The 19,364-nt window shown below is 37.3% G+C and overlaps 1 protein-coding gene across 1 annotated transcript; it reads right to left on the bottom strand.

The window, feature by feature from the left end:
• Positions 1 to 2,830: 2,830 nt before the first annotated feature.
• Positions 2,831 to 3,775, bottom strand: LOC101599109 (olfactory receptor 10W1). Its single transcript, XM_004667597.2, has one exon. It carries the CDS (start codon positions 3,773 to 3,775, stop codon positions 2,831 to 2,833), a length of 945 nt encoding a protein of 314 aa, XP_004667654.1.
• Positions 3,776 to 19,364: the final 15,589 nt, after the last annotated feature.

Genomic DNA, 19,364 nt, shown 5'->3' with positions numbered 1-19,364 from the left:
AATTTATCCAATGAGTCCAATTAAATAGTTGGTGAGTTAAGATTATTTGCATTCAAAAATATAATTGGGAAGCATTTGCTATTGTTTATGATTTCATTTGTTGTTATGGCTGGTTAGGTAATCAGTAGTTATTTTCTCCCTTTTTAGGTAGTACTGACTTTTTTCTCACTGGTTATGTTGGACATGATTAATCCCTTCCCAGATCTGCTCTATTCATCTCTTGCTATAGTAAAATATATATTTTTTCTGTATTTTCATGTATGAATCTGTGTTTCTTCAATTATGTATAGTATTCTTTAAGACTCTTTTACAGTGCTGGCATAGTTATCATGAATTGCCTTTGTGTCTATTGAAATGTTCTTATTTCTCTACTATTTTGATAGATAATTTTTTCTGGGTATTACAATCTTGTTTGACAGTTATTTACTTCCAAGGTTGAAATATATAATTTTATGCTTTTTTATGGCTTTTATAATTGTTTACAACAGATTTTGTGTTATACTGATATTTTTGCTTCTGGATGTTTGTGATGTTACTTTGCAATTCCTTGCACAGCTTTTGATATTGACTTTGCTTTGCATTTTTGACACATTGATTAAGATATGTCATGGACAGGTTATTTTCTGGTCATATCAATATGTATTATTATCTTGACCTTGTCCTTCTTTCCTGAATTTTATTCTTTTCATTCTGTCCACTGCTGATGCTTACTGCTATTCAATTGATTGCTTACTTCATTTCCAGAATATGTTTGCTTTTTTCAGTGTCTCTACTTCTTTGCTGGGTTTTTCTCCATATTTAATTTTTTTTTTTTTTCCTGCAGAGTGCTGACTTTTATCATCCATGTTGGTGACTTTATTCCTGTCTTGAACTGATTCCATAACTTGCTTACCCAGCTCTTGAATTACATTTCTTATCAGTTTGAGTTCTCTATTTTGTCTTTGCAGCTTTAAAGAAACAGGAATCTGAAGTATTTTTCTGGCCTTTCAGCTATCTGGGCATTTTTTTTTTTTTTTTAGTAAGAAGCTGTCTGCTTTTGTGGTGGCTGTATTGTTGGAATGATGTCTTATTATTTTTTGTGTGTTTCCTTGACGTGTTTTGAATATCTGTTGGGGCAAATATGTCCTCCATTTTTTAGTTTTCCCTAAATTTTCCAATTTTTTTTTGTTTATTTATCTGTCTGTTTTATTTTATTTTATTTGAGTCCTTCTGGTGGCTTATCTTTACTTGTATTGAGGTTCAGGGATAAAGCTGACTTCAGTAACAATCATGATAATTTGACAGAGTCAGTGTTAGCTTCATGAGAAGTTCCTGTGATCTTGACTTATGTACCTTATAAGGTTTGGAGACAGGTGAACCAAGGTCATGGTTGTGGAAAATGTAATATATTCAAGTAGTGAAGTGGCATGATGATGGAGCATGAAGACGGGGTATATGGGTTAAGGTTGTGAAAAGCAGTAGCAAAAACATTGGATATTATGTTTGGTGAAAAGAATAATTGACACAGAAGCTTTGTTGAATATGATACAAGTTACAGCAATTAACTTGATACTTAAAATACCAAAGTGTACATGCTAAAAGAAAAAATAAAAATACAAATAATATAACTGAAGAATTGAAAAATTCAACAAGACATATATATATAACTTACTTTCTCATTTTTGTGACAAAATATCTGACAAGAAGCAGTGTAAGGAAGGAAAAGTTTATTTTAGCTCACACATTATAGTCTGTCATGATGAGGAAGGCATGGTGGTAGGAGCTTAAAGTATTTGGTCATATTCAGTTTACAGCAAGGAAGCAGAGGGTTACAAATGCTTCCATTAAGCCTACTTTCTCCTTTTTATTCAGTCCAGGACCCCAGCCCATGGGACGGTGTTTCAACCTCAATTAACCTAATCTAGAAAATTCCTCATAGACCTACATAGAGATTTGTTTGCATGGTGATTCTAAATCTTATCAATTTACCAGAGATCAACCATCACAAAATATGTCTATAAAAATTTAAAAAATATAAACACAAATGAGTAGTAATCTGAAATAGGTTTTATGTTTTTAGTCAATGCTTCTTTCTCATCAGAAGACAGCCCACCCATGGTGTTTACCTTAGTTCTATTCATCAGGACACTGCATTAAGTTCTGTCACAACTTTCTGTGCGTCTTTATGCTGTGAACTGGAGTAGGGAGTGCTGATGATCTCTCAGCTTCAGACCACCTTAACACATTTCTGCTATCCCCACATTTTGTGTGCCTACTGGTGTGTTATCTTTAATCCTATGCAGCAAAACATCCCTTGTTCTTCCTGGGTACTTCCTCTGGTTGCAAGGGATCTCTTGCTTCATGCTATACTGTTGGTGTGTGTGTGTGTGTGTGTGTGTGTGTGTGTGCAGTGAGTTTCCCAATTTCAAGAGTTCCTCACCATTTCTTTGTAGTTGTGTCTATGGGTGGCTTAGCTGTCTCTGCTGGAGAATTCCTGTGGGGTGAGGTCAGCTCCTGCTAGGTTCTGACCACTTGCAACCTGGTCTATTCTATAGTACTTCAGTCAGATCACTTGTTCCTTTGGACTGTGGGGAGGAAAGGGGATGGGGGCATTGGAAATCTCTCAATTTCAAATTTCTGTACCCCTCATCTAATGCTTGCTTTGAGTATATATAATCCCCACTTATTTTTGCTATTTTGACTCTATCCTTCATAAGGTCACATTGAGGCAACCTCTAGTCTTCTATGTTGTTTATTCTTTAAACATTTAGCACCTGTTGAGAGAAATTTTAGTTGAATAGGAATTTTCTTTAGCTAGGTCCAAACCCAGTTTGATTGGTCCTTTCCACTTCTAGCTCTTGGAGGAGAGGCAATTCCTGGTAAGAGTTTTCCCTATGGCCCCTTTCATCTCACCGTTCCTCAGTGTGTAGATGAGGGGGTTGAGCAGTGGTGTCCCCAGTGTGTACACCAGTGAGATGAACTGATCTGGCTTGGGTTGGTAGCTGGAGACAGGGCGCAGGTACATGAAAGCGCAGCAGCCGTACTGCAGCAGTACCACGGTGAGGTGGGAGGAGCAGGTGCTGAAGGCCCTGCGGCGGCCGGCTGCTGAGTGCACCTTCAGCAGTGCAAAGACTATCAAGGCATAGGAGGCTGCAATGAGGCAGAAAGGCACAGCGATGGCTAGTGTGGCTGCCACCAGCACTGAGAGCTCATGGATGTGGCTGCTGGCACACACAAGACTCATGACTGGTGGAACATCACAAAAGAAGTGCTTGATACCCCGAGACTGGCAGAATGGCAGAGAGAAGATGAAGGCCACCAGTTGAAAGGACAGGAACAAACCAATGACCACAGATGCCACAACCAGGCGTATACAAAGAGTCATAGTCATGATCAGAGGGTACTGCAAGGGGTGACAGATAGCAACATATCGGTCATAAGCCATAGCAGCCAGGAGGAAACAATCGGCACTGCCAAGTCCAATGAAGAAAGCCATCTGAGTAGCACAGGCCAGGAGGGTGATGGTCTTCTCTGACTGCAGGGTGTTGGTCAGGATGTGGGGCACCACCACAGCAGTGTAGCAAACTTCTATCCCTGAGAGGCTGCCCAGGAAATAGTACATGGGTATGTGTAGGCGAGCTTCTATCTGGATGGACACCATGATAAGGACATTGCCAGTGATGATCAGTGCATAAGCCAGGGTGACTCCCAGGAAGCACACCACACGCAGCTTTGGGCAGGAGGGATAGGCCAGGAACGTGAACTCCACCAACACTGACTGGTTTCCCCAACTCATTGAGCTGACAGCTGTTCTCTTCTGAGTAGAACAGAAGCAGCTATCAGACTCTTGCTATATCTACATGATGGACTGAATCTGATTTTGTAATCATGGATTCAATACAAGAATAAATGGAGTCATTCCATTTTTGTCCACATTTATAAACTTTTCCACATAAATACTCACATATTAATTCCTAGCTGTTAGCAATTGGGCAATGAAATACTATCAAGTAAAACAAGCAGAGAAAGTGAGTAAAGTCAGGAAACATTTTCAGGAATGAGGTCAAAATTGAATTCAACAAACTTACAACAAGTACCAAGGAATTTTTGGGGCAGGAAGTCTTCCTGGTAAGGTAGGGAAGATATTTATTCATGTATTTTTATCAGATATTTATCATTTGTAGGTTTGGATCATTTATATTTTTCACTCCTAAATTATTAAATACATTGATATAACACTCAAAGTTCATGAGGTACAAGAAAATGAGGAAGGAAGACAAAAAAAATAGAAAGGAAGGAAAGAAGGAAGATGGGAGAAATGCCTGTGGGGAAAAGCATGCCATAAGACTCAGCTCGACAGTGTCAGGCGTGAGCAGCGGGAAGCGTAGTCCCACTACTGCTCTTGATTTCTGTACTTTTATTCAATCAGGAAGGTAAAGGAATCGAAGAAAATGATGGTCTATCTTAGGCTTCATCCTAACATATGAAATAACATGATTAAAAGCTACTGGAAACCCAAGAACACTATCTATGAGTATGGGCATGTCTGTTCAAGTCCAATCCAGATTCTCCTTCTATATTTCTTTTCACTTGTTCAGAGAAAATTTGAAATCTGGGGGAACCACGTAAGCTTCACAAAAAGCAAGAGAAAACAAAGTAGAAACTGCAACTATTATTGAAAAGATATTACTCATAAGTAATATTCATTTCACTTATTTTTCTAAACCAACTTGTATTTAAGAAAGCAGGAAAAATATAACATGTTACCTTACTCCAACCTGCCAAATTTTAATAGTGCCGATTAGTCAATATGATCTTTGAAATCTATTTCTCCAAACCCCTCTTTATAGTGACATCACCATGCAAATTGATTTTAATAACATAAGCTTAGAGACAAATATGATTAGAAATTTTCATAAATGTTAGAACATGTAGGACATAGAATTAGTCTCTAGTGTTTTTCTCTGTGGGCACATATGTGAGGTGTGCATGTACATGTGTATGTATATCACTTGTGTGTACATGTGTAGGTGAAGCCTAGAGGTTGACATCAGATGTCTTCTTCAGTGGATTTCTACTTTATTTACTGAGGCAGGTTTCCTCACTTGAACCCAAAGCATTCTTGTCCCCAAGGATCCTCTTTTTCCATCTGCCTAATAGCTGGGATTATAATATGGCTGCCATATACACCTGGCATTTATGAGGGTGCTGAGGATTCAAACTCTACTCCTCCCTCATACTTTTATGGCAAATGCTTAATCCACTAGGCTGTCTTCTCAGCTTTTTTGTGTTTTCCTTACATTTTAGAACTTCACCTATTCCATTGACTATCTTTTCTTTTGTGAATATCAGTAACACTTTGCATTGTCTGTAATGAAACTTAGAACACTGTATTTTACAATGAAATGGGGAGGAAGGTTATTATATGAGTATGAAACTTTGTCAGTAAGTGATATGGTTTATACCATTTTATCTGATGGGTCTGCTACACTAGGCAACACGTCATTTCTCCGAGGTTCACTTTGTTTACTTTAAAAAATGCATATAATCATTGTTATACTTATTTCAAAGCGTTATTGTTAATTTAGTTGGAATACTAATGTAAGACATCCACTACAATGGCTAGTTCAGAATAATAACAATTAATAAAACACATGACAATTATGTAAGTTAAAGGACAATCCCCTGACTTTTTATATTTCTATCTTACTATGTCACAAAGCCAAACATTATAAAACTATACAGAAAACAATTACACATTCGATAGGTATACTTCAAAAAATATGGCATTTTATATTTTCACTTTTTGATTATTTTATAATAAAATTACTTGCTTAGGAACCTTCATGAAAAACAACTTTCATGTAGCATTTGGGCTGTACTGTGGAGAATATACTATTTCTTGAGATGATAGCATGTCAGTGCCTGTAGCCAGCCTATCTGTATGGTGACAGGGGGCTTTAAAGTCCATGTCAAAGCAATGGGTTCTTTTTGAAACATTCCACTTTTCAAAGTAACTTACAAAATAACAGGCTTCCTGAAGACATTTCCACATATATTTGATTTTGGTTGATTCTTACCACCCCTTCTCCTTTGCTCAACTTCCCTACCCTCCTTTCCCACTGTATCATTCCATCCCAAGTATTCCCTCTTCCACTTTAATACCTTCTATGCTATTACTCTTTTTGCTTAAAGGTACTCCCCTGCATTTCAAGTACAAGGATATTTTCTAGTTTACTGATCTTTATTTTCTATCTATCTATCTAGTCACAATTAGAAGCTAAGACCCACATGTGAGAGAGATGTAGTGTTTTTTTCCTGTGAGCCTGTTACTTCATATAATATGGTATTTCCCAGTTACCCTATTTTCCTACAAATTTCATTTACAGCTGAATAAAATTCCATTGTGCATATATGCCACATTTTCATTATATATTCATTTGCTAATTGACATCTATGCAGGCTCTATTTCCTTTCTTTTGTGTAAAGAGCAGTAATAAATATGGGTATGCAAATATTTCTGTGGCACAATGTAGAGTTTTCGGTATATTCCAGAAGTGATACAATTAGATCTTATGGTTGTTTTATGCTTAGCAAAATGATGACTTCTGAGAATTTTATTGAAATCCATCAAATTCATTTCATCTAAATGGTCCCCTCCATGACAAAAATAAAATATTTATATGGGAGTAATTGAAGTTACGAGTTCTTAGTACTGAAAGGGACCTCAAAATTACTTAGCTCATCAATGTAATGTAGGCTTAAAGTACACCCACCAAGGCTCAGGGAATTTTGCAGAAGAGTGGGCAGAAAGAATGTAAGAGCCACATGGTGTCTGGGAATGTCCAGAGGTATTTCTCCCCTCCCCACGATGACTGTGCTGATCTCACAACTCGTAACCCATAACTTCTTGGTGAATACTAACAATACCACTAAGAAGGGCCCTCAGAGGAGTGGGGGCAAAGAGGAAAGAAATGATGGTACCAACATATTCTGTATCCATACAAAATTTCTCCTTAATTAAAAAAATTAATTACCTCAGTCCTCCTGTAGATCCTTGAATTTTGAATACAATATTTGGACTTCAAGAAAGCTTGAATGCCCAGTGAATCCAAATCTTCCTGGCTTTGTCACTTCATTGTTGGCAGACATGATTCCCTAGAATCTCTTTGCTGTGCTCAGCTGAAACCTTCCATTGTCAGGCTTCTATGTAGTCACTCTGTCCTAAGTAATGTAGCAATTTGTATGCGAAAATATAGATCACTTTCCATGTACTCACAGGCATTCTTTCCCAGTTTTAAACTATATCTCATAATGGGTATTAGTTTGATATTGTCATACAAGTATATAAGACATTTTTAAAATCATATTTACTCTCATTGCTCTCTCTTGTTCCTTTTACATTTCTCCCCATTATTTTTACAAGTAGTCTCCTTTCTATTTTCATGTTTATTGTTTCATGATCTTAAGAGTTTCATTATGGTTGCTTTCAGGATCCTGAGTGAGAGATTATTTGTAGGAGCATGAGCTCCTTGCCAGTTTACTATTTAGTACATGACATGTGTTAAAAACATTAGGTCTTTGGAGATAGCTCAGTGTAAAGTATTTGCTATGAAAGTATTAGGACCCGAATTCAATCTCCAAAGTCTATGTTAAAAAAAAAATCTGGGCATGATGGCCCATGCTTTTATTTCAGCACTAGGAAGGCAGAGACAGGTGGAATCCTGAGTCTCACTGGCCATCTACACTAGCCTTGTTAGGAAGTTTCAGGCCAGTGAGAGACAGACTATATCTCAGAAAAGTGATTGATTCCTGAGCAGTCACATCTGAGGTTGTCCTCTGGCCTCCACATGCATGCCCATACATCCATGCACACAAATGAATGCGGAACCTGTTCACACACAAGCATGAACACACATTTGTGCACCTATGAAAAAAAATTTTAGACAGAAAAAATTGTGAAATTCATGTTTCCAAGAAAGTAAAGCTTATATCAACTTAATTTACTCTTCCAAGTAGTTACTGAATATAATGCAACAGGCAGAAGAATGCTCCAGAACCATCCTCAGAAATCTCTCCCAGTTGTCAGGGCATGAAGTTAGACTCCCACGTCACTCTCATGTTTCATCTCACCCCTCCAGATAGTACAGCCCGGTAACAAGAAGGTCATGAGAACTATTTTCTCTGTCTATTCTATTAAAAAGGGAGATAGTGGATTTGGCATTCAACAGACCAGAGCTGAATTCTCAGTCTACTATTAATATCATATTCCCCTGAGCAGATCATCTCATGCAAGTTTCTGTTTCCTTATGCTTAAAATATGTAAATAATATTTACTTAATGGAGCTATGATAAGGTTAAATAAGATGAGGCATTTAGAACACTGCCTTAATGTATGAAACCTATGAAGGTGTGTAATTGTTTTCTTCCCTCCTTTCTTGAATCTATTATGGGTATTATATAAATAATATCCATTTCATAGCATAGGATTTCATGAAAACAATATAAGGGCAGTGCTTCTATTCAACCTTACACTCATCAAAATTTACATTTTGATTCTCTAAACATTTCTTTGTGATTAGCTCTTAATATCTCAGTCTACTGAATTTAGATTGCTGTGACTCATGGACTAAACTTGTTCTGAACGCCAAAATCTGTTTTTGTAAGGTCATCACTTACTTTTCTAACAGTGTCAGAAGGCTGAAAATCAGGAAAATTTTGAATCCAACAGGTAGAAAATGGCCTTCTCTTACCTTCAATGTGAGGAGAGAAGTCTGTGGTGAGCCAGGCTCTTCAGGTATAAAGGAGGACCTAGAATGTGATGTCTAGTTGTTGTCATGAATCAAGATGGGAGGACAATGGACTTGGGGAGACTCTTCCAGTGGGGCTGAGCCTTTATAGATCCTCCCTATGATCCCAATAATGGAAAGAATAAATTACCTTGCCACCTAGGGTCTTGCTTCATGGGCTCTGTCTCCCAGGTGGTAGCATAGTGACTATGGATCTCCTCCCCTGTTACCTAATAATTATACAAAACTGAAACAGTCTTTCTGTTTGGAACAACATGTCACAGGAAGATTCTGTAGAATTCTTGTCAATGTAAAGTCCAGTACTATATCCTTCAGCAACATCCATTCTCAGTGCCCGAGAAAACTGTAGTTCTTAAAATAGGTCATTTTTATCCTCCTGTTTCATATTATTCCTACAAGATTGTATTCTCAAATTACTACTGTCATGAGGAAAATGATACCACATATTATATTTTGCCTCTCTACTGTAGAGCCTAACACAATGCCTTTTATTAATTGTACCTTTGTTTAACTTTGAGCATAAAAATTTTCATAGGTCTTAGAAAATGAATGTAATTCCTTGGAAAAATATGCGTGTTGGTCATGTATATGTAAGTGTTTGTATGAACTATAACTGAGCATGGTAGTCATGCCTGTAATCCCAGCACTCAGAAGCCAGAGGCTTGAGAATTGAGAATTCACTTCCATCCCAGGTCTTAGTGAAATTGATTAAAAGCATTTGTACTTATGTGTACAAATATACACACCTAAGTGTCCTGTATGTTCAGAGGCAGTTTGTGATTAGTATGGTGTGTGTGTGTGTGTGTGTGTGTGTATGTGTGTATGTGTTGGGGAGAGTGAACAGTCAGAGTAGGAGAATACAGATGTAAGATACTTTAGATCCTCAAAGGATTTTGACGTTGTCTTTATTGCAAATAACATAAATGAGGGGGATGGGAGTGATAGGAAGCAAAATTATATTAAAGGTCTACCTCGTTCCTAGCACTAAAATCATTACCATAGCTCCATCTTTTATTACACTTCCAATATTCTCCATATTACATATGCTTACTCATAGCAACATAAAGTGATGCTATGTCAAAGCTACTATTGGTATCATATTTACATATTATATAATTTAATCCTCAAAGAAACTCTTAAAAGTGAGTATTATCTTTATATTATAGGTAAGACCTAAAAGTAAAAGATTTATAGAAACTGAGTATTTATCTAGAATTATTGAAGCAAGTGGCTGTCCTGAAGCTTGCCTTATTGTAATTCTGTAGCATATTCTCTTTCATGCTTGCTAAGATTCATCCCACCACATCACTATTAACTAGTTTTCATTGTAAGTAAGATCTAGAAGGCATGGTAAACGTGAACTATAATATGGCTTACCCCATACTGACCTCTCACTTCCTCCTGATGTCAATACTCTCTTTTCTTCCTATCTTCCTATTATACTTCCTCTCACCATAAAGGGTTTTGTTGTTCATTTCTGCTCCTTATTCAAGTGGCTTCTACTTCCATGTCTTCCCATTTCCACTCCAACCTCCTTAAGGAGGACATTCTTGACCTTGGTCTTGTCAAATGCAAACTTGTCAAACTTTTTCAAAGTTTCTTCTGAAATGTCAAAAACTCATTCATTAATTTGACTTCTTCCTTTCCTCTTTATCACTTTCATTTGTTTCTTTTGAGATAAGACTTCTATAACTATATTGAATAAAAGTTGAGAAAATGGACAACCTTGTGTTGCTGCAGATTTTGGTGGAAATACTTCACATTTCCCCTCCTCCATTTAGTATAGTGTTAGCTATATGTTTGTATATATAGCTTTTATCATGTTGAGATATATTCCTTCTATTTCTTGTTTACTCAAGATATATATCATGAATGGGTGTTGAATTTGTCAAATGCCTTTGCTACATTTATTAGGATCATCCTGTGATTTTTGTTCTTGAGCCAATTTACATGGTACATTACATTCATTGATTTGCATATGTTGAACCATACCTTCATCTCTGGAATAAAACCTGATAGACCATCGTGAATTATATTTTTGATGTTTTTGTATTCTGTTTGCAAGTGTTTCATTGAATATTTGTAAATCAATGCTCATGAGGGAATTTGGTCTCTATTTTTCTATTGTGTTTTTACCTGATTTTGGTATCAGGGTAATTCCAGTTTCATGAAAGAAATTTGGTAGTGTTCTTTCCTTTTCTATTCTATCACACAGTTCCAGAAGTATTGGTTTTCATGCTTCTTTGCTGAAAAAATTCACTTGCAAGTCCATCTTGGCCTCACCTTTGTTAATTGGGTGGGAGATTTTTAAATTAATTAATTAATTAGAGACAGAGTAAGGGAGATTGAGACAGAGAGATGGAGAGAGAGAAGGGGGAAAGAGCAAGAGAGAGAGAGAGAGAAAGAAAGAGAGAGAGAGAGAATGGACATGATGCTAGGGCCTCTAACCACTCCACAGAAACTCCAGATTCATGTACCATCATGTGTATCTGGCTTATGTGGGATCTGAAGAATCAAACCTGGGTCCATCTTGGTTTAATTTTGTAAGTCATATATATCTAGAAATTAATCCATTTCTTTTAGATTTTACCAGTTAGTGGAATATGTTTTCAAGCTATGCCTTGTTGATTTTCTGAACTTCTCATACCTTGTATCTGTTGTAATGGTGCCCTTTTCACTTCTAATTTTATTTAATTTTAGTCTTCTCTCTTTCTTTTGTTTAGATTCACTAAGGGTTTATCAGCTTTGTTTATTCTTTCAAAGAACCAACTTTTTGTTTCATTTGTTTTTTTATATTATTTTTCTTATTTCTACTTCATTAATATTTGACTTGATCTTCGTTATTTCTTTCCATCTACTGATTTTTTGGTTTGTTTTGTTATTTTTAAGGCGTGCAGGTATATCAATAGGTTATTTATTTATTTGTGACTTCTATAATTTATTTTTTTACATTGAGAACTCTAATATATTGCAAATTGGTCATATTCCCATCAGATTATGCTCTTATGTCCCCTCTCCTCTGCTCCCATTCTACTGAAGGCCTTACCTCAGGAGGATTATCAGTAATAATGTTGGATTCATAACAATCTGTCAATTTACTGGGCAGTCACAATGCCTTAGAGTACATCTTCCTACCCTATGACTCTTGCATTCTTTCTGCCCTCCTGTCAACAATGTTTCTTCAGCCTTAGAGGGTGTGTTATAAGTCTTCTTTGTTTTGTTTTGTTTTGTTTTATTTTTTATTTGAGAATGACAGAGGAAAAGAGAGAGAGAGAGAAAGAATGGGCATGCCAGGGCCTTCAGCCACTGCAAATGAACTCCAGACGTGTACACCCTCTTGTGCATCTGGCTAATGTGGGTCCTGGGGAATTGAACTGGGACCCAAATGGCAATGGTATCCTAAGATTCTATATCCTAAAAGACAGATTAAATGGCTGACCCTTCACTGGGCCCTTAGAGGGAACACCTGAATCACAGGGCCCTGGAGTGGTTATGATGAAGAGAAACCTTAATCTTATCATGTTTCTCTCTTTCTCTTTTATATTATCTATACTTTTCCTCCTTCTTTTCTCTTGGCACTGGCCTGTAACTCCTAGTACCAGAATGAGGTTAACATCAACAGTGAACTTCTGATCAGAGAGACTTACAATATTTCCCAAAAGAAGACAGATTTCTGTCAGAGTACTTGATGACCCACCAAAGGTTAATGGCAAGACCCTACTTCCAAAGACATCATATGCTGTTGGTATAGAACATGAAGTGACATGGCTGGAGTCTGGGAGAGAGTCAATACCCAGACAGTTAGCTCATCTAGTTTCAGAAGGTGCTACATGAGAGACTAGAGGAAAATAACCAACATTTGTCCAAGCAGCTCGTGATCTAAGCTACTCAGCAGCAAACAACCTGACATGATGCTCACACAAGGGCAACAGTGGCACACCTCCATGGTGGGTAACCAACTGCTCTTGATTTGGCTAAGTGGTCTGCTCAGTGGAATGGAACTCATAGCTAGACCTAGGAAACAAGTCAGAACCATATCCAAAAATGAGGCTGCTCTCCATTATGAAGCTCCCACAAATCTTGGGCTACAAGAGGGCCTACACCTATTAAATTCTATCTAAAACATTAATTATTATCCCATTTGCCTGGTGCTGACTTCACTTTCTGTTGAAGAATTTGCTTATCTTTTTCAGATGAATGCAGAACATGAGGAGGGAATCAGCCCTTCACACCTCACCAGGGCCCAGCTGGAACCCTGGAATAATTGAGGAAATGAACAAGAGTGCTGGTTTCATAGTGAACCTGGTATCAGCACAAGAGTGAAGTAGAAAGACACAGAGAACACTCAACTCCTGCCAAACCATATATCCAGAGACACAGAGGCTCCCAAGACCTCATCACTGAAGTAGACCTAACATGAACCCAAGATGGTTTTGGAAAATTCACAGAAGAGGGGGTGGAAAGATTATTAGAGCCACACGTTGGGACATTATGCACAGAGACATTGTCTCTTCCCCATAACTGATGGCTACCCCCACAATGCACAACCCACATTCCCCAACAAGGAGAGTCCCTTCAGAGGGGGGAGGACAGGGAGGAGGCTAAAGATGGTACCAACATGGCTGTATACACACTATGAACATAACTAATTTTAAAAAAATCTATGGCCTCCAACTCAAACTACTGTACCCAGTGAAAGTATCCCTCATAATAGATGGAGAAAGGAAAACGTTCTATGCAAAAGACAACTCTATGGTTATATGAACACAAAGCCAAATCCATGGAGAATACTTCAGGAAATTTTCCTCCCAGACAGCTTAACAACTAACCTCAAGAGCCTACCAGATTACTAACATGATAACCAAAATTAGAGTAGACATGAAAATGTACAGAGCACTAAACCCCATAAGCCCTATCATGACAGGGATTAAATTAAACCTCACATTTATACTTTAAATAGTTGTGGATTTAACTCATCCATAAAAAGGTGCAAGTTGGGCTGGAAAGATGGCTTAATGGTTAAGTGCTTGCCTGTGAAGCCTAAGGACCCTGGTTTGAAGCTCAATTCCTCAGGACCCATGTTAGCCAGATGCACAAGGGGGCACACACATCTGGAATTCGTTTGCAGTGGCTAGAGGTCCTGGCACACCCATTCTCTCTCTCTCTCTGCCTCTTTCTGTCTGTTATTCTCAAATAAATAAAATTAATTTTTAAAAAAGGTGCAAGTTAACATGGTGAATTATAAAAATTGACCTTTACATATGCTGCCTTCAAGAAATATAAGTCACCATTAAAGGTCAATGCCTGCTCAGAATGAAATAATGGAAAATTATTTTTCTAAGTATGTGGAAATAAGATACAAGTGAGTGTGGCTGTACTAATATGTGACAGAATAGGTTTCAAACCAAAAGTAATTAAAAAGGAAAAAAGAAAGCAACTTTTTACTAATCTAGGGAACAATCCAACAAGAGGGCATCACTATCATAAATCTATATGCATCAAACAGAGATGCACCATATTTTATAAAGAAAACACTACTTGGCAAGTCAGAAATAAATCCCAATACCATCATAGTAGGGAACTTCCATACCACACTATCATCATTTGACAAATCATTCAAGCAGAAAATTAACAGGGAAATAATAAATCTTAACAACACCCATAGATCAATTAGATTGAGCAGACATCTACAGAACATTCCACCCCAATTCTACAGAATGCACATTCTTCTCAGCAGCCCATAGAGCCTTGTCCAAAATAGATAATATATTATGGAATAAAGCATGCCTCTATAAATTCAGGAAATTTGTATATCTTCCTGTATTATATTGGACCATAATGCTTAAAGGTAGAAACTAAGAACAAGAGAAAAACAACAGAAATTATACCAGCTCTTGGATACTGAACAACATGCTATTAAACAATGAATGGATTGCTGATGAAATGAAAAACGAAATTGTAAAGTTTCTTGAACATTATGATAATGAAAACACAACATACCAAAGCATATGGGACACAATGTAGGCAGTCCTATGGAGAAAATTTATAGCACTAAATGCCTTCATAACAAAGATGGAGAGATCTCAAATTAATAACCTAATCATCTACCTAAAGGTACTGGAAAAATAATCCAATTCTAAGAGTTCCAGATGGAAAGTAGTTAAGATTAGAGCAGAAATTAATGAATTGGAAAATACAAAACAATTAAGAAAATTGATGGGATGAAGAGCTGGTTCTTTGAAAAACAATAAACTAGATTGATATATACAGACCAATTTGATCAAACAAAAAAAAGAGCTAAGAGCTGGAGAGATGGGTTAGCAGTTAAGGCACTTGCCAGTAAAGTCAAAGGACTCAGGTTTGATTTCCCAGGATTCACATAAGCCAGAGGCACAAGGTTGTGTATGCGTCTGGAGTTCATTTGCAGTGGCTGGAGGTCCTGGAATACCCATTCTCTTTCTCTCAAATGAGTATGTAAATAAAAATAAAATATTTTTGTAAAAAGAGATAAGCTTCACATTAACAAAATTAGTAATGAAAAGGGGAATATCACAACAGACATCAAAGAAATTGGAAGAATCATTATGGCATATTTTCAAAACCTCTACTCCACAAATTGGATTACTTGGAAGAAATTCCTAGACACCTACCTAGACCACCTACCACAATTTAGTCCAGAGCAGCTAAATCTTCTAAACAAATCTGTTACATCCATTAAAAACAAAAACGAAACAAAACAAAACAAAAAAACTTCCCCAAAGGGAAAAGTCCAGGACTTGAAAGATTCTTGGCCCAGTTCTACTAAATCTTCATTGAAGAGCTGAAACCACTTTTTTTCAAGCTATTTCACATCTTTGTAGAACAGAGCATGCTCCCTGACTTCTTCTCTGAATTTTGCATTACACTAATATTGTAAAACAGACAGAGATACAAGAAGAAAAGAAAACCATTGACCTATATACCTGATGAACTTGTATGCAAAAAATCATGAAAAAAATTCCTTGTAAACCGAATTCAACAACACATCAAAAGCATTATCCACCTCAATCAATGCTTCATTTCAGAGATGCAGGGATGGGTCAACATATGAAAATTGATTAATGTAATACACCACATTAATAAGCTTAAACACAAGAACACATAGGCATTTAAATAGATGCAGGGAAGGCCTTCAACAAAATATGGCATCATTTCATGACCAAAACACTAGAGAGACTAGGCATGGAGGGTTGATATATCAACAATCTCAACACATTAAGGCTATATACAGAATCCCTAAAACCCAAATCCTACTTAATGGGGAAAGACTCAAGGATTTCCCATTAAGATCAGGAATAAGACAGGGGTGCCCACTCTCACTACTGCTCCTCAACACAGTACTAGAAGTCCTAACTCAAGCGATAAGGTAGTAGAATGATATAAAAAGGAAAGAAAGCAATAGGGTCTTACCACTGGCCTTTGGTGGGTCATCAATTACTCTGACAGAAGTCTGTCATTGTTTTGGGAAACCTTGTAGGTTTCTTTGATCAAAAGCTCATTGTGGCTTGTAGGCCCAAGCTGGAAGTGGGAGTTACAGGTCAGTGTCCACTAAGAAATTGAGGAAAAAGATAACTAATATACAAGAGTTAGAGAGAAGAGAGATAGAGGGGAGAGGGGGAGAGGGAGGGAGGGAAGATGTAGGAGATTTAGGTCAGTCTTGATCCTACCCTCTCCAGTGTCTTGTGGTTCAGGTGTTTCCTGTAAGGGACTAGTGAAGGTTCAGTCATTTGGTCTGTCTTTTAGGAAGTAGAATTTTATGGTACCATTGCCGTTTGGGTCCGGATTACTGTTTTCCACCCTTTGATTCCCTCCCCGCCCTCCCATCCATCTTATTGTCTAGTCCATGAGGTACTTGCTGGGTATGTAAGGCATCTTGGGCAAATTCAGGTTAGGTGTTGCAGATGAGTGAGACTATGTGTCGATTTTTTTTCTGTGATTGGGTAAGTTCGCTGAGAATGATCTGTTCCAGGTTCAACCATTTTTCCTCAAATTTCTTTATGTCATTTTTTCTTACTGCTGTATAGAATTCCATTGTGTAGATATACCACATCTTTGTTATCCATTCTTCTAATGATGGACATCTGGGTTGATTCCAGCTTTTAGCTATTACAAATTGAGCTGCTACAAACATGGTTGAGCAAATCTCTCTGGCTTTTGGTTTGAAGGTTTTAGGGTACATGCCCAGTAATGGTATAACTGGGTCTGTTGGTATTTCTATAGTCAGCTTTCATACGCAGCTGACACGTAAAATGGAATGACATGGCTGGAAGCCAGGAGAGAGTCAGTCCCCAGACAGTCAGCGTGTCTAGTGCCAGAAGGCGCTACATAGGCGACTGGGGGAAGTGACCAAGATCTGTCCAAGCAACACATTGTTTAACCTAAGTAGCAACAATTAACCGGATGTGATACCCATACAAGTGCAATAGTGGTACACAGCCATGGTGAGGAATCAATTGCTCTTGATTTGGCTAACTGATCCACTAAGTGGTACTAGACCCTTAGCTGGAGCTGGGAAACAAGTCAGAACAATACCCAAACACAAGCCCACTCTACAATATCAAGCTACCATCAATCACGGGGTATAAGAGGGCCTACACCTATCAAACTGTCTATCAAAAAAGTAAGTGTTATCTCAATTTTCTGGGTGCTAACTCACTCTCCGTTGGAGAATCTGCTTCTCTTTTCCAGATAGATGCAGATCCTAAGAAGAGAGCTGCCCCAACATACCTCAGAAGGGGCCCAACTGAAACTAAGGACAACTGGCGAAATAAGCAAGGGTGATGTTTTCCTGTGAACTGGATACCAGCACAAAGGGGAAGGAGATCAACGCAGAGAAAAATCAACTCCTACCAAATCAGAGAGCCAGAGCCTCAGAGGCCCCCAACACCTCAGCACTGAAGCAGACCAAAAATGAACCCAACATGGCTCAGGGAAATCTTGCGGAAGAGGGGGCGGAAAGAATGTCAGAGTTACATGTTGGGTCATGATTTTCAGAGACATTTATCATACTAATAACTGGGTGCTAACTCCACAATGCACGACCCATTTTCAATAATAAGGAGGGTCTAATGGGAGGGGGTTGATCACAGATGAGCCTAAATAATGGTACCAAACTGCCTGTATTTACTGAAAAGAAAACTAATAAATTAAATTTAAAAAAAAAAAAAAAAAAAAAGGAAAGAAAGAAGTCAAACTAGACCTATTTTCAGATGACATGATCCTACACACGAGTGACCCAAAAGATTCCACCATAAACCTTCTAAAGATAATAAATTCCTTAATCAAAGTGGCAGGATACAAGATCAACAAAAAAACAGTAGCCTTCCTACATAAGATAATTATAAAGAGAAAGAAATCAGTGAAGCTATCCAATTTTCAATAACAACAAAACCCCAAATACCTTGCAATAACACTAACTGAGGAAGTAGAAGACCTATAAGCTGAAAACATAAAACACTCAAGATAGAAACTGAAAAGGATATCAGACAATGGAAAGACTTTTCATGTTCCTGGATAGGTAGAATTAATATTGTGAAAATGACAATCCTACCAAAAGCAATATACAGATTCAATACAATACAAAAACAAATATCAGCACCATTCTTAACAGAGATACAAAAAATAATCTCAAAATTTATATGGAATGAAAGAAGGCTTCAGATATCCAATAATATTCAGAGCAAAATAAACCTCTGGAGGTATCCCCATACCTGATTACCACAAAGTCATAGTAAGAAAAACAGCATGGTACTGGCATACAAACAGACATATAGATCAATGGAACAGAATTGAAGACTCAGCCCATAGTTTAAGCAAGTAGAGCTACTTGATCTTTGACAAAGGAGCCAACAACATACACTGGAGAAAAGACAGCATCTTCAACAAATGGTGTTGGCTAAATTGGCTAACCACATGTAGAAAAAGGAAACTAGACCCACTCCTCTTACCATGCACAAAAATCAACATCAAATGGATTAAAAACCTCAACATAAGACCTGAAACTATTAATTTTTCCAGAAGAAAGAATAGGGGGAACTTCCATGATATAGGAGTGGGGAAAGACTTCCTCAACAATACTCCTGTAGTCGAGGAAATTAAACAATAGTTCAATCAGTGGTATCTCATGAGGCTAAAAAGATTTTGTACAGATAAATAAATAAATAAATAAATAAATAAATAAATAAATAAATAAACACAGTCAACTGACTACCCACAGAATGCGAGAAAATCTTCACCAGCTATATGACTGACAGAAGTCTAATATGTAGAATCTGCAAAGAACTAAAAAACTAAGCAAAAAAAAAAAAATCAAACAATCCACTAAAAAGTACAAATGGCTAATACTTAAGAAAAATTTCAACATCCTTAACCATCACAGAAACGAAAATTAAAACAACTAGGAGATTCTACCTTACTCCAGTTAGTATAATAATCATTAAAAAAAATCAAACAACAATAAATGTTGGCAAGGAACCCTCATTCACTGCTAATGGTAGTGCAAATTTGTACAACCACTTTGGAAATCAATATGGAGAC

This window comes from Jaculus jaculus, chromosome 1 (genome assembly GCF_020740685.1).
Source record: "Jaculus jaculus isolate mJacJac1 chromosome 1, mJacJac1.mat.Y.cur, whole genome shotgun sequence".
In the NCBI taxonomy this organism is placed as follows: domain Eukaryota; kingdom Metazoa; phylum Chordata; class Mammalia; order Rodentia; family Dipodidae; genus Jaculus; species Jaculus jaculus.
Note: the sequence above shows the minus strand (reverse complement) of the source record. Positions and strands in the feature narration are given on the sequence as shown.

What these genes read in the sequence shown, in the direction of transcription:
- LOC101599109 (XM_004667597.2), bottom strand. Translation starts at nt 3,775, where the DNA reads ATGAGTTGGGGAAACCAGTCAGTGTTGGTGGAGTTCACGTTCCTGGCC.